Raw genomic sequence first — 16,768 nt, forward strand, 5'->3', positions numbered from 1 at the left:
AAATAAATTAACTTTTAAAGAAAGTGTTTAGTACCCCAACCCGAGAAGGTAAAGTGACCCAGGAGAAGGTGGGTAGATAGGTGGAGATGTTGGCTGAATGGCCTTGCTTTGTAATTCTTTCTGACCCAGGCCAACTAGGAATTGAGACTTGTGAGCTGGGGGCACTTTATCAAGGACAGCTTTGCAGGATGTTTAGATATGAGGATTGTTAGCCAGCACTCTAATTGACCTCAGCTGTCACAATGGTACATGAAGAGATGTAGCTTGGTACCCAGGGATCAACCATCAGGGCTTTATAGATCAATATCCACACCTTGAACTGCACTTGAAAGCAAATTAAAAGCCAGTGCGGACCGCACAGTGTATACAACCCAAGGTGTAAGCAATGATTTGCAAAAATTCTTTAATTAGAGTCAGTAGGAAATGTCTCTTGCTTTTTTTTCTTCTATCCCACCTAGCTTGCTAGTGATTTTATTGCTCTTTAAGACATCACAGATGTTCTTTAGAGGGATGGTGCAACACTGAGGATCAAAAAGCTGAGCTTTTATAAATTTACACAAATTGGAACCTATTACCACATGGAAAACATGTGAGTCAACTTATGTAGTACAACACCTAAGTAGAGAAAACAATTACTAAAATCCTACTGGTCTTCAGCATGGGTATCAGTGATGTCTCTCAATGTCCTTTTTACAAGGAGGTTATACTGAGAGAGAGAGAATAAATATACAGGCTTCCTCCTTACCTCGCCACCTGTAGAAAAATAAACATGTTATTTCCATTGTGTACAGTGAAAAAAGTGAAGAAGAAATGTGAGGTTCACTTTCAATGTTTGTGGTAGATCATTTGGTATAAAATACGTCAAAATTAATTTTTTCTCTCCCATGGAGCTGGAGAGCACATCCTAGGTGTTTTGAATTTGGAAGAACATAGCTTCTTCCTGCTCCTCTCCCTTCAACAAAAAACTTCCTAAGGAACTTGAAAGGTAGGCTTGGCTTTGACTTCTGTTTAAATACACATCTAGACTTTTGAATGAATATAAACATCTTCATTACATTTGTTTTCCTCTTTTATTCTTGCTACAGCTGCTGTGGTTTCAGGCTTCTCAGTGCCAAGTTGTGAGCAATCATTTTCTAAGTCAGTTAAAAGGCCTTTAGGTGGGGCTTCCCTGGTGGCGCAGTGGTTGGGACTCCGCCTGCCGATGCAGAGGACACGGGTTCGTGCCCCGGTCCGGGAGGATCCCACATGCCGCGGTGCGGCTGGGCCCGTGGGCCGTGGCCGCTGAGCCTGCGCGTCCGGAGGCTGTGCTCCACAATGGGAGAGGCCACAACAGTGAGAGGCCCGCATACCGCAAAAAAAAGGCCTTTAGGTGAAGCAGTAATCTAGTCTATAATTGTCTGTGGTGGTTTCCCAATACAGTCCTATAGAAGAAAAGAAAACGTATCTGTTCTCTGAAAGTTGGCTTCTTTTTCCAGAGCCCAAAGTGCATTTTAGGTGCCTTAAACCATGATTATACCAGAGTTATACAACTGAGTGAAAAATTCAATCAATTCCTTTCTTTTATATATTGTTCATATTTTGGAAAATAAATAACTTCCCTTGTCTAAGCTGGGAAGTGTGCAAAAATGAATTGATACGTCAGTTTGTTTTGGGTTAAAATGTTTAAGTTTCCTGAGTCTATTTAGACGTACATGTTAGAGTCAAGATCACCACCATCAATTCACTCTTGTAAAAATCCTTAAATGGAGCCGTCTCTTCCTTGCTGACTTCTCTAAGCTAACATTCATTTCCTTTTGGAGGGACGGGGGCAGGGGATTGAGAAGATTTAAAATTCGAGTTTCCTGAAAATTATCATATAGTACAGCGGTCCCCAGCCTTTTTGGCACCCGGGAGTCTTTGACGTCTTTGTGGAAGACAGTTTTTCCGTGGACCAGCAGGGGGGTGGATGTGGGGAGGGGGTGGTGCAGGCAGCAATGCGAGCAATGGGGAGCGGCAGATGAAGCTTTGCTCGCTCACATCCTGCTGTGCGGCCCGGGTTCCTAACAGCCTGCGGGACCACCACCGGTCTGTGGCCCGGAGACCCCTGGTAGAGCAGTTTAACAGCATTCAGGAAACTGAACCCATTTAACCAAACAGTTAGTTGAGGACCCATTTAACGCCCAAAACTATGTTAGGTACAGGTGTGAAATTCAAAGTCATTTAAAGAGACAAAATTAACACAAATGCAAATACTGGAGAATAATGAAAGATGGCATCTGACTATATGTTGCATTGTGAGATGCTGATTATAAGGAAGAATACAAAAGTTTAACCTGATAAAAATTCTGGGGTTTGTATCTAGAATCTTCCTTCACACTCTTATTTCTTACTTGGCTAAGAATGAATGAAAAGCAGGGTTGCAGGGTGGAGAGCGGACAGGTTTGACACTCCCGGCTCTAGATGTGTAAACTTGATCGAATTCCTGAACTTCTGCAAGCCTCAAAATTTTGACCCATACAAAAGAGATCGTAATACCTATCTTCCTACCACATAGTGTAGTGAGGATTTAATAACTCAGTTAAAACCCACAGTATGGAGCTCACGATAGAAAGTAAGTGGTAGCTATTGTCATTATAATATTGTGATCCAATCCTTCTCATCATTTGACCCAATTTGCCTAGGGCAAAGAATATTATACCTCCCCAGGCACTGCTGTGGATACCCCACGTGGGTCAAAAGACACAGGACTTTACCATCCTCTTCTGCTAAGTTGTTCCAGTTTGGTATTTTATATACCAAGCATTCCATCCTTCACTCCTTTGCATATTTCTTCCTCAACGCTAGATTCAGAACTTCCCTTCACTCTTTGGACCATACATTTAATCTTTGAAAGAAGAAAGAAACATCTTACATTGGAATGGGATGTCTAACTTTCCAAAGAGCCTGTAGGCCTCATCTCATTTAACTCTTATAAAACCTTGTGAGAGAGGTAAGACCTGCACTAGCTTTTTCATTTATAAAGTGGGAATAGGAAGGCACAGAGGAGTCACACAACTTGCCAAAAGTCACACAGTGAGACGCTAGCCAAGCCTGGATGACAGCCCGGTTCTCATCCACAGTTCTGTGCGATTTACCCAAAAATGTTGCATCTAGAGCTTATTGCAATATTTCATTACTTTACCTGGAAACCCTTAAGATCATAGCCTGATGTTTTACAGAATGTAGCACAGAATGTCTTATGTTCATTCATGTTTTCCCTCAACAGATATTTTTTGAGCACTAGTCACGTGCCAAGCATTCTTCTAGACACTAAACACTGCAGTAAATAAAAGAGACAATGATTTCTAACATCATGAAGTTTACATTCTGCTGGGGGAGACAGAGAATAAACAAGTAAAATATTTGTGTTCTTAGATATTGATAAGGAGAAAAATAAAGCAGGGAAGAGGGATGGAAAGTTAGGAATTGGTGTTGGTGAGTTCGTGGCGGGCAGAGGGGTGGCCAGGAAGAGGGCAGTGAGAAGGTGGCACTTGAGTAAAGGCGGAGGAGTGAGGGAGCTGGGCTGTGAGACATCCAGGAGAAGAGAGTTCTAGGGAGTAGCCAGAGCAGGTGCAAAGGCCCAGAGTTGGGACTCTGCCCCTGGAATAATTGGGAAAGAGCAGGTCGGCCAGTGTGATTCAACCCAGCGAGTTCAAGACAGGAGTGTGAGACAGTCAGAGGAATGGGGGGAGGGTGGGCAGGAGCAAAAGCCACAGTGGGGATTGGAGGGTGGAAGGGCTTGTGAATCACTGTGAGGACTTTGCTTTTGCTCGAGTGAAATGCTGAGCCGCTGCAGAGATTGGAGCAGTGGAGTGTTAATGACGTTCCCAGCTGCTCCACTGAGCGTAGGCTCAAGGGGGATGGGACAGGGTGGGAGCAGAGATGCAGGGAGGAGCTGTTGCCATAATCCAGGTGCAGGATGATGGCACTTGGGTCGTGCCCTCACCTCACACCAGTTCCAGGATGAACCAAGGTTAACTCAGAGAGTGGTATTAATGAAGTCAAGGCCAAGGAATCTTGTGAGTATCCTTTGGGCCAGTATTACCAACCTGAGCTTCCAGATCTTTGGAAGTCCTCTACTGGTCCCTACACATCGATACTCCTAAAGGAAATCATTTGGAATGTTGCTTAGGCTAAACACCAAGTTTCTGTGTGTGGGCTTGTGGCACCCTGGCTTTCTATGCTGATCAGAAGGTTGGGTTGATCTCAATGCCTGTCTTGAAGGTTAAGTAGGAAAATAAATGAAGACAAATGGGGTTTGTTTTATGAACCTAAGTTTTCAAAGCATGGGGCCCACAGTGGGGGGCAGTTAATATATTCACTCCTTGGTGGGTAAAATAGGAAATCCACTGAGATAGAGGGTGGCAAAGCAATCCTATTTCAACTCCTATTCTGAGTGTGGCATCTCTGTTCTTGATTCCCTAGAATCTTGATTCCCTCTCCTCCTAGAGAGGAGACGAAGGTGTGTGCCTGAGTCAGGGCGGGTGTTTCTCTGCACTTCCAGAGTACACTCTCTGGAAAGGAGACAGTGGGGGGATGGGGGACAGGGAGCCGTCAGTCAGAACAAGTCACCGGGGCCTCAGTTTCCTCATCTGTGGAACTAAGAGATTGGGCTAAGTGATCCACGTGGTCCACCCCAGCTCTAAGCATCTATGATACCGTGAGTGGTCCTTGTTCGTGGGGAACGAAGGAGAAAGGGTTTCATTTAACACCTGGTCCAGGTAAACAGTCTAGCGTTTAACTCTTTTGCACACCTAGAAAACGTCAGCATGTGTAAATCTTTTTCACTCTTGGCCTAACAAGGAAATTTTAAACCCATCTGACAATCGAATCATGCGATGTCTTACCAAAGTCTGAATTTAGAAAAATGTTATAAAACCTTCTTTTTATTGAATGTATTTGGATCAACAATGAAGTCATGCTCCTGATTTATATTAGGGTCATGCAGTATACATCAAGGTCCTGGGTGGGCTTAAGTTATATCTCAACTGTATTTCTTTTTTTTTTTAAGAGCCAAGAATATGTGGAAATACTTTGTTTTGTTTTTATCAATCTCTGGAGCTCACGTGATATACTTCAATGGCCAGCCGTACTCTGGGGCTTATCCTCTTGGCAGAAAAGGCAACTGTTAGGAGGTCAAGCAAGGGCTCATTTCCTCCCCTACAGGCCAGTGGAGACCTTCCCTTCCCAGAGAGACTTTCATTCCTTTCGTGAAGCCTGAAGGCATTGTTCCCTAATAAAATGCAGCACATTGCGAAGATTGTCACTTGAGTTACCCCCAGGTTTACTATTTGAAGACTGAGTCAGGATCAACTCTTGGTTAGGAGAGGAGAAGCAAATAGACAATGAGCATCTCGGATGGCGAGGACTGAGGAACCAGAGGCTGGAAGCACAAAAGTCCAAGGGTCCTTTCTTACCAGTGTTTCCCAGGCAGAGTCCTGCAAACCAGCACAACCATCATAATTCCCATATGGGGCTTCAAGAACACTATTTTCCTTGGTTAAGTAAACTTAAACATTTATTTGGATTTACCCAAGCACACATTCCCAACTCTTTTCCTGCTGACTTCTTGGTTGTTGAATGACTGACATCACTGAGTGTAGAATTGTGGCTCTGACACTCTTGGGTAAGTTGTCACCTAGTCCAACTTTCCACCCCAAATAGAGATTCTCTCTGGCCCACTGAGGGCCTCTGTCAATCCTTAAATCTTTCTGATGATGAGGACCCCACTACTCCATAAGGTGCTGTGTTTAAATAATGTGTTATTTTATTTTTAGGAAGTTCTTCCTTATATTGAATCAAATTCTCTCTCTCTTTAAACTTCACCCATTCCATCCAGTCTTCCACAATTACTTTGATTAGTGGATCTCAAAGTCTAAATTCAAACATTCTCCCCTGATCATCAAGGCCCTCCCCTTTATTGTTTCTTTCACTGGCCTAGTTTTAGGAAAAATCCTATGAAGTCTTGGTGAGCGCAGATCTGACAAGCCATGCCTATCTCAAAAGGAAAGGAAGGCTGGAGGATCCAAAGCTAAGCTTAGTACAGAGCAGATTTTAGTATGGCTCTGATACTCCATGTGGTGTATGGCATTCTCCCTGGAGATATTCCCAGTGCTTTAAGAGGGTCATTTTCCAGATTTGATAACTGATCACATTTTCTAATAGTTTCTAATTCTTACTTAAAATTAATCCACAACGAATATTTTGACACAAACCCCCACAAGGAAATTATTTCCTATCCAAATTAACTACAAAATCAGGAAAAACTTTAAATGGTTCTGTAGCCCACTGTACTCAGGAAGATTGCTTACTATATTTCACTGGGCTCTTCATGACATCTAGTGGTAAAGTCTGGAAGAGACTACAGCTACTCATAAGGTGGGGAATATTCTTAATCTTATTTAACATTTATTCTTTGAATATTTTATTTTGTAAAATTGTAAACGAAATTCATTTTTCCACCCACTATAATGATATACTCATCTTTATCTTAGGCATCTTTACTGCTTTATACCTTTTCTATCTGGGCTTACTTTGAAATCAATGAAATCTATTTTTTCACAGATATAGAAAAAAACCTCCTTTAAAAAAAAAAGTATTTTGCGTGTGTGTGTGTAATTTTTACTTTATATATTTTATAAAGGCATAGTTGATTAACAATGTTGTGTTAGTTTCAGGTGTACAGCAAAGTGATTCAGTTATACACATACATGTATCTGTGTAAAAGAGGCATTTTGGATAAGCATAAATAACTCAGTTTTGGTCTGGAAGCATACTACAAAGATGTTTTGCATAAATGTATTCATCTTCAAATGTGGTTTTTAGACTTTGGATTCCTGTGAAATCAGAGTCATTTATAGCTAACCTTGAATGTATTGTTATTCACAATTAGAGGTAGATACATTTCACAGGCAGAGAAGCTGACAAGTCTTTAAGACTTCACACTTAGTTTTGCAGGAAGAACTGAAGTTAATTAGAAGTGATTATACATACATTGCCTGTGTGTGTGCATTTGTGTTGTGCACACGCACCACAAAAGCCTTGGGAAGGTTGCATTTTTTTACATTTTAAAAATAAACATAATCTCCTTCCCATGTGTTGCTATAAGCCCAGTAAATCTAGGAAGCTCAGCAGGATTGAACAAGGTCATTTCTTGTCAGGACTCCAAGGGGGAGCAGGAAGCAACCCAGAGCATCAGATGCTGGCATCCTAATCCCTGCTCAGCACTGGCCTGGGGGACACGCTGGGCCAGCTCGACCTGCTGGCAGACTGCAGCTTGGATGCGAGCACAATCAGAGTCAGGACTGTGGTCAGGACTGTGGCTGTCTTCCTACAGGGCCCCTTGTACGATGGAACGATAGCCCCGCTCTGCTAATAAAGGCAAAATCCCAACCAAGTTTGCTCTCTTCTTAGTTCTGGTAAACAGGAAAGTAATTGTGAGAAGGTATATCCAATCACTACCTTAAAATCAAAGAGGCTTTATTGATCTGTTCCGGGTTTTGTTGGGTTTAAATATATATATTTAATATAGTATATTTTTAATTAAATGTAATATATATTTAATTCAATGTCAAAGCCCTTCATCAGTTGGCTGGTCCAGAGACTCTGGGTGGACCATCCGGTGTTGTCCACATGGCGGTGGCAGGGGGGGATCGGGGGAAGTGGAGGACCTGTTGCTCGAGTCCGTGGGTGGACAGTTCTGGTCCTCGGGTCAGCAGGGGGGGCAGGCCTAGTGCTTGAGGTCACAGAGACCAGATCAGAGCTAAGGAGAGCCTAGAGCCTGGGCCCGGGAAAGTTGTGCCTGAATTTGGGTCTGCCACGGGGGTGGCCCTGGAGCCTGGGTCCACGGGAGCTGGCCTTGAGGTTGGGGCTATGGGGACTGGCTGGGCGCTGGGGTGGGTGAAAAACCTGGGTCCGTGTTGGCTGGACACCTGGGTTCGCAGGCGTCCGCCTGGAGCCTGGTGTCACAGGATCTGGGGCCGATGGGGGCCCAGGTGTGCAGGAGCCGCGGGAACTGCCGGAGGCTGCTGGAGCCAGTGGGCACCAGGGTGAACCAGCAGCCTGGGTCCATGGACGCCTGCAGGGAGCCACCTGGCGCCACCGGTGTCGGCCTGGACCTGGGGCAGGCTGGCTGTGGGGCCGATGCGATCACCGCAATTCTCCTCCTCCCACAGGGACAGTGTCTCTCTCCACACTGGGCTGCCCAGGCTTGGGGGAGGGGGAGAGGGAGAGGGAGAGGGGAGCGGATAGCATGAATCTCTTTCCCACCCGCCTCAATGCATCTTTTCTTAGGTCTGCGCTCTACCCAGGTGCTGTAATCCTCACTTGGCAACCTTAGTTCCTGTGAAGGTATTTTCAAGTGTGGACAATTGGGGGGGGGCGGGGGTGTGGAGGTGAGCACTAGAAATTCCTATGAGCCATTTTGCTGACTTCACTCTAGCTTGTATTAGGAACACACAACTCAATAATAAAAATACAAATAATCCAAATTTTATTTTTTGGCTGCATTTGGTCTTCGTTGCTGCACACGGGCTTTCTCTAGTTGCAGAGAGCAGGTGCGCGGGCTTCTCATTGTGGTGGCTCCTCTTGCTGCAGAGCACAGGCTCTAGAGTGCACAGGCTTCAGTAGTTATCGCATGTGGATTCAGTATAATCCAATTTTTAAATAAAGTGTCCTATACTAAAGACATTTCTCCAACGAACTGGCTAAGAAGCACATGAAAAGATGCTGGACATTATTAGTCATCAGAGAAATGCAAATCAAAACCACAATGAGGTATCATGTCATATCTACTAGGATAACTAAAATCAAAAGTCATAATAATAACAAGTTTTGGTGAGGATATGGAGAACCAAGAACCCTCATACACTGCTGCTGGGGATGTAAAATGACGCAGCCACTTAGGAAAAGAATCTGGAGTTCCTCAAATGGTTAAGCATAGAATTACCATATGAACCAGCAATTCCACTCCAAGGTATATACCCAAGAGAAATGAAAATATATGTCTACACAAAAACTTGTATATAGATGTTTGTAGCAGCATTATTTATAATAGTCAAAGATGAAACAGCCCAAATGTCCATCAGTAATGAATATATAAATGAATGTGGTATAATCATACAGTAGAGTATTACTCAGCCATAAAAAAAATAAGTACTGACACATATGGGTGCACCTTGAAAAGATGCTAAGTTAAAGAAGCCTATCACAAAGACCATATATCATGTGTTTCCATTTACATTAAACATCCAGAATAGAGAACTCTATAAAGACAGAGAGTAAATCAGTAGTTATGTAGGAATGAGAGTAATGAAGTGATGGGATGTTAACAGCTAAAGGGAGTGAGGTTTCTTTTTTGAGGTGATGAAAATGTTCTAAAATTGACTATAATGATGTCTGCATTACTTTGTGACTACACCAAAATCCACAGAAGTGTACACTTTAAATGAGTATGGTGGGGCTTCCCTGGTGGTGCAGTGGTTAGGAATCCGCCTGCCAATGCAGGGGACATGGGTTCGAGCCCTGGTCCAGGAAGATCCCACATGCCGCAAAGCAACTAAGCCCGTGCACCACAACTACTGAGCCTGCGCTCTAGAGCCCACGAGCCACAACTACTGAAGCCGTGCAACACAACTACTGAAGCTCACACGCCTAGAGCCTGTGCTCCGCAACAAGAGAAGCCACTGCAATGAGAAGCCCGCACACCGCAATGAAGAGTAGCCCCTGCTCACCACAACTAGAGAAAGCCTGTGCACAGCAACGAGACCCAACACAGACAAAAATAATAAAATACTTTTTTTTAAAAAAAAGAGTATGATATGTGAATTATATCTCAATAAAGCTGTTGTGTGGGGTTTTTTTAAAGTATCTTTAAAAGTTTCTCCTATCCGAATCCATTCTATCGCTAAGTAATATGTATCTTTCTTATTTTAATATTTACATTTTCTTGAAGATTTTAAAACCCTATTTTTCATGAACATACATTTTTATCAACATAAATGCTGGTTAAAATATAGCTAGCACAGAGGGACCTGACTCAGACTCAAAACTATTTTTTACCATGGACTAAGCAATCTCAGGCACAGTCTGTTAAAAAAAAAAGTGCCTTTATTCAAAACTTTTACTGCGTGTAATGACACCCTAGGTAATTCAGATTAGCGACCCACTGATAACAACTAAAAATGCTAGACAAAATTTTTAACATATTTTTGAAAGTATCAAAAGGTTAGCCCAAATCAACAAGGCCAATTTGCCCCCAGGGCATTTGCCAATCCTGGGGGAGAAGCTATATAACTGAATTGCATTTTTGTACCCTCCTGAGGAAGTAGCTATGAAGCTTGGAGCATATCAAAGGTAAGAACAATGAGAAACCATCCCCAAACTTGAGCAGGAACCACAAAGACATGGTCCTTGGAAGAGGACGTGAAATAGAAGTAAACTTACTCTAGTCAAAAGAAAGCTAATATATACTACATTAAAAAGAGACAAACTCGACTTTAAGGCAAAAATGCATGATTAGAAATTAAATTCACTCCCTAAATATAAGGGTTCAACTTACTAGGAAGATACAGCAGTTCTAAATTTATATGTATCTGATAAACTGATATCAAAACTAGAAATTAAAAACTGGCCAAACTTCAACAAGAAACAAACACACACATGAACTTGACCTAATAGGCATAAACTGTATCCAACAACTACAGAATATTCTTTTCAGGCATATTTTCAAAAACCACATTTATAAAACATTTACCAAAAAATGTATTATTGTAATTAATTATATTAATATAAATTATATTAAATAATTTTATGTAAATGTATGTATTATTATACATACATAGGGCCATAGTCAAATTTCAACAGATTTCAACAGCTAAGTCATGTAGAATATGTTTTCTGACCTCAATGTAATTAAGCTAGAAGTCAAAAACAAACATATCTGAAAATCTCCATTTGTTTGGAAATTAATAGATGTACTTCTAAATAGCTCATGGGTCAAAGAAAAAATTAGAAAACATTTGGTCAAGAGAGCAACAGATCTTGTGGTATACAGTTAAACCAGTTCTTAGAAATATAGCTTTAAAGCATTTATTTTAAAAATAAAGCTGAAAAGTGAGATGTCTCCACTACAAGAAGTAGAAAAAAAAGTAAAATAAATATAAAGAAATCTATAGAAAAGGAAATATAAAAACATAAATTAATGGATCAGAAAAAACACACAAAATACAGACTCAGTAAAACCAAATTTGTTTCATTAAAACAGCCAATAAAATTGATAAATCTTCAGTGAGACTGATTAAGAACAGCTCAAATCCTGATCAACAGGTGAATGAATAAATTTTGATATACACAATAGAATACTTCTCAGCATTGAAATAGAATAACCTGTAAATATACACAAAAACATGAGTAAATCTAAAAATAATCAGGTTGAAAAAAAATAAGTCAGAAAAAAGAGGTCATACTGTGTGACTTTTCATGTCTCTCCTTTCCAGATGATCACTTCTTTCTCCCTTTTCATGACACAAAAAATCCTCAGCAAACTAATTTAGCTAATTTAATCCAGCAATATATGAAAATAATAATACATCAAGTACAGTTAATGCAAGGAAAAGGTTGGTTTAACATTTGAAAATCTGTATTATTCAACATATTAACAGAATAAAGAAGGAAACACACATAATCATCTCAATAGATGCAAAAAACTACTTGGCAACATTTATCACCTATTCATGATTTTTTTTTAAATTCAAGCAATAGAAATAGAAAGGAACTTTGTCAGTTTCATAAAGGACATTTCTCAAACTAAAATCACTTAATAGTGAAACACTAAGTGCTATCCCTCTAATTCAAGAACAAAACAAGCATGTTTATTCTGACTACTTTTTTAAAAAATATTTTTTATTTATTTGGCTGTGTGGGGTCTTAGTTGCGGCACACAGGATCTTAGTTGTGGCACGCAGGATCTTTCATTGCAGCGCACGGGCTTCTCTCTAGTTGTGGCGTGCAGGCTCAGTAGTTGCAGTGTGTGGGCTCCAGAGCACACAGGATCAGTAGTTGTGGCACACAGTCTCTCTAGTTGTGGTGCACGGGCTCTAGAGTACACGGGCATAGTTGCCCCGCGGCATGTGGGATCTTAGTTCTCTGACCAGGGATCAAACCTGCGTCCCCTGCATTGGAAGGCAGATTCTTAACCACTGGACCACCAGGGAAGTCCCTACTCTCACTACTTTTATTTAACACTGTACTGGAACCCCTAAGCAGTGCAATATGGTAAGAAAAAAAAAAAAGATACAAAGTTTAGAAAGGATTAAAACTCTATTTGCATATGATGATTGTTCATATAGAGAATCATAAGGAATCTATTTTTTTAAGTCATTAGAACTAATAAGGGAGTTCACGAAAGTGACAGACTACAAGGTCAATATAAAAAAATTAACTGTATTACTATATGCTAGTAGCAAACAATTGGGAAATGAGATGTTTAAAATTCTATTTACAATAATGTCAACAAACATCAAATAGCTATAAATGAATCTAATGAAAGAAGGACCTCCAGGGCTTCCCTGGTGGCGCAGTGGTTGAGAGTCCGCCTGCCGATGCAGGGGACACGGGTTCGTGTCCCGACCCGGGAAGATCCCACATGCTGCAGAGCGGCTGGGCCCGTGAGCCATGGCCGCTGAGCCTGCGCTCCACAATGGGAGAGGCCACAACAGTGAGAAGCCCGCGTACTGCAAAAAAAAAAAAAAAAAAGGACCTCCATATTGAAAACTATAAAACATTGCCTTGAGAAATTAGATCTAAATAAATGGAGATATACATATTATATAAATATACTACATACCATGTTCATAGATTGGAAGACATTATATTCAAGGCAATCAATCATAAAGCTTTTTTTAAAAATTGATAAGATGATTCTAAAGTGAAAATGCAAAGAACCTAAACTAACAACAAAAAAATCTTGGTTATGAAGAAAGTTGCAGGAATTATACTACATGACTTCAAAACACAGTACAAAGCTAAAGTAATCAAAACTGTTATACCTAACAGTAGACAAATAGATCTATGGGACAGAATAGACTGTCCAGAAGTAGGCTTGTACAGTTCATTATTTTCAACAAAGGTGATAAAGTTATATGTCCATAAAAACAGGTAACTCCTGAAATGGCATGCACGGATTGGAGAGTTCTGATAACAATTGCATTAGGGTACTCTGAAAAATGAGCATGTTGGACCAAAGTTTTTAGCATTCCGAAATTCAATGGAGTCTATATTTTGATTAGTAAGTTAAGGAAGCAACAAAGCTTCCTCTTATATAAACTGTGGGTTAAAAAATTTTAACTCCAGGAATTTTTTTCTTAAAAAGTAAAAATCGCAAACCAAAATGTGAACACCCAAATATCTTCTCCTTGCAGTGCTAGACTCAAGTAAAAAATCAGATGAAGTGATGCCTATTCACCTTACCTTTTAAGGGACACCTGTTTACTTCTGTACAAGCCTAGCCCAGTGGTTTGAGTTGGCCTGTACGCTTACCCCAGGCCCTCTGCCAATTGCCCTTTTTTGAGTTACGTACCCATTTTTAAACTTAAAAGTCACCTGCAGTCAAGGCTACTCCCTCCTAGAAGCATTCCTAATGCTGTCAATGTGTTGACTCTTTTGAGGGAATTGTGTGGTCAGGGAAATGAAACTGCCCCACTATTTTTACTGTCCTTGGTCACGGGGAGATTATAGGGACCCAGTAAAGGAGTTCTCTATTACTGACTGGAAAATGCAGAAAAGCAGGTTTTAACCATTTGTACATTCAATATTACCCTATAAAATTAGAAATCTTATTACTAAGGAATCTGACAGAGGAATCATCTTTGTAAAATCAAAAACTTTTAAGAGAATAAAAGTAGTCATGAAAGAATGTGCCAGAATGACTGATGGGACAAAATTTGTAATTACAAACAAAATACAGGAGAAAAAGCCCCTGATTATAAGGAAAGACTAAAGCCTTTAACAACATCTTCAAAGCAGTATTTCATATTCTTTTATGGAATGTTGCCATCAATCTCCATGCCTTGCTAATTGTCATGTAAAACTGTGTTCAATGATAAGACTATGAAAGCTTCGCAATTCCTTTGCCGGAAGGGTTTCAGAATCCAGCTGTCTGCTGATACCACCTTCAACCAAAAGATTATTAATATAATTAATGATTCTAATAAGCACTACAAAGGTTGTTTCCACAGCTTAATGGATTGACAACTGGATATCCTTACTAATTTCACTATTTCTACATTTGATAATGTCTACTCCCTCTTGAATTTGTTTAGCACCACTTTACTAACTCCTGTTTTTCCTTCCTACTTAAGTCTGCTCTCAGGCTCCTCTTTAGCTAATTCTATATATTTTTTCGCATTCCCTAGTATTTGCTCCTTAGTTTCCTTCTCCCCCTTTATATTCTCTCTAGATGCTCCCATTCATATACCTATTTCAACTTTCATGACCTAAATGACTCCTAGTTCCCTAATTCTAGCCCAAAGATCTAAAACCACATTCCTGCCTGTGTACCTAATAGACAACTCCACCTTAAAGCCAAAAAAATCATGATACATTGCTCAAGGCAATGTTGTATCCAAAACTATATTCATCTTCCCCTCCCAACTTGCTGCTTTTCCTAAGAACCAACATTTCTACATATAAAAGTGAAACACTTTTGCATCATTGTGGACTCCTCTCTGCTTCCTTCTCTTCCCATAAACTAAGGATAGCCTGATCTCTTTCACAAGACAAGAAGAGCTTCATGCTATGGTTTCTACTTGCTCTTCCAGCTTCATCTCCCTCACCTCAGAAATCTTATTTCTCAGTCTTCTTATGTACACAGCATGATGCACTTTTCCTTTACTCTGCTGAGCTCTCTTCCTTACCTTGCTAAACTGCAGATTCCTACAACCTCTCAGATTTACCTCAAGCATCCCCTCTTGGAACCTGAGAATTGGTTCAATACTTTATTGGTGACAGAGACCAAAGTAACTTTGGTTTGGTACTAGGGACAAGTCCTGGCATTACTGCTGATAAGCCTATAAATAAGACTACCAATAATTACAATGCAGTTTGCTATGTACCAGGGTGCCAGGGTGCTGTGGCCGCAGAGGAGGCTTACACAATCACTATGTGTTACTTCTATCAGTTTTTCTTGTACTGAGCCTTGTAGATAAGTAGGAATTTGTCTGGTGGACAAGTTAGGTAAGAGGAAGGCATTAGATATCAGAGTACATTCTGGTAACTGCTAGTAAGGTGCACCACACAAGGGGAAATGAGTGGGGTTTGGGGGATAGAGAAGGATGGAGAGGGAGGGCTCACAGGAAGACCTCAAAAGGCTAACTAGCAGCCATGTGGAGGACACATTACAGAGGCCAGGTCAGAGGCTAGGAGACAACCAGGAGGCTACTGCACTACACTTGGCAAAAAATGATGCCCCAAAGCTGTGGCAGCGAGATGGGGGAGCAGGGCACAGAAGACAACTCTTTATTCTTGATCCAAAGTAAAGCCATTTCATCTTCACAAGAAGCCTAAGAGGTAATGTTCCTATTTTTAACTCGAGGAAACTCAAGCTCCTAAGGATGTTGCTCGCTTGACATGACACAGCTTAGAAGTAGAAGCAGAGATACAAACTTCAAAGATGCTGCTCCTGAGTAGCATGTGTCAATATCTTAAATGTATGTCCAAGTATAAAACAATAAATCATGTTTCACAACTAATTCTGGCCTGTTCAACTTACCAGGATTCCTAAGTAAACTTCCTCTTCCCATGGAGAAGCATAGCAAGTATAGAGGAAGGAGATTAGGGTTACATAGCAAGATCTTAATATTATTCTAAGATGTGTACAATTTTAGTAGAATATACAAATTCTAAAGTTACCTTATGGGCCTAGTTTAGTGCTACATTCTCCAATTAATAATTTTGCATGGACCACAGAGTTGAAAAGTAATTTTATTTGCCTGTAAAATCTCCACTCTGCCCACTTAATCTTATAGAGGTAGGGCATATTAAAAAAAAAAAGTATTAATATAAAAATAAAACAATATAGAAAACAAACTTATGGTTACCGGGGGTAAGGGGGGGGAGGGATAAACTGGGAGATTGGGATTGACATGTACACACTGCTATATATAAAATAGATAATAAGCACCCACTGTATAGCACAGGGAACTCAATACTCTGTAATGGCCTATATGTGAAATGAATCTAAAAGAGTGTATAAATGTAGATGTGTAACTGATTCACTTTGCTGGCCACCTAAAACATAACATTGTAAATCAACTATACTCCAATCAAAATTAAAAAAATAAAAGATCTAAAAATAAATAATAAAAATAAAACTTGATGTGAAAATATGCTTAAAATGACATCAATATTCTGCCTTAGGCAATAGGCTTGAGGAATAAAATATTCAATATTTTAAAATCACTTACTTAACAAACATGCTACATGTATATTACAAAACAATGTGTTTGGCAATCTTTCTAAAATACAGAACATCACCTCTAACCAATGAGATGTTAAAGCTAAGTGAACACGATATTCCTCAAAGTTCTCCTTTAGTGTTCAGGGAATAGATTTCTTATTCTAAATTACTCTTCTAAAAAAAAAAAAAAAGAATCTAAGGTTAGAAATGACCAATTTCAGAAGAGATATACACCTACACAAAACATAATCTACCAAACTATATAAATATTAATACAAGCAATATGGGTAACCCCTA

At 40.3% G+C, this 16,768-nt stretch overlaps 1 protein-coding gene across 4 annotated transcripts in view; it reads right to left on the reverse strand.

Moving 5' to 3' along the window:
* Positions 1-771: 771 nt before the first annotated feature.
* The window catches only part of TXNL1 (thioredoxin like 1), a 51,946-nt gene continuing 35,949 nt past the window's right edge, over positions 772-16,768 (reverse strand). For 2 of the 4 annotated variants that reach the window (XM_089895229.1, XM_089895228.1), the window contains exon 9: positions 773-14,186. In XM_089895229.1, the coding sequence (XP_089751355.1) occupies positions 14,088-14,186 (99 nt within the window). In that variant the 3' untranslated portion in view covers positions 773-14,087. Of the gene's footprint in view, positions 14,187-16,768 lie in introns of all 4 variants that reach the window. The other 2 variants (XM_089895227.1, XM_089895226.1) reach the window with 2 other exon arrangements.

This window comes from Delphinapterus leucas, chromosome 14, assembly GCF_059928025.1.
Source record: "Delphinapterus leucas isolate spDelLeu-1000000601 "Yukka" chromosome 14, BTC_Dleu_Yukka2, whole genome shotgun sequence".
Classification (NCBI taxonomy): Eukaryota; Metazoa; Chordata; class Mammalia; order Artiodactyla; family Monodontidae; genus Delphinapterus; species Delphinapterus leucas.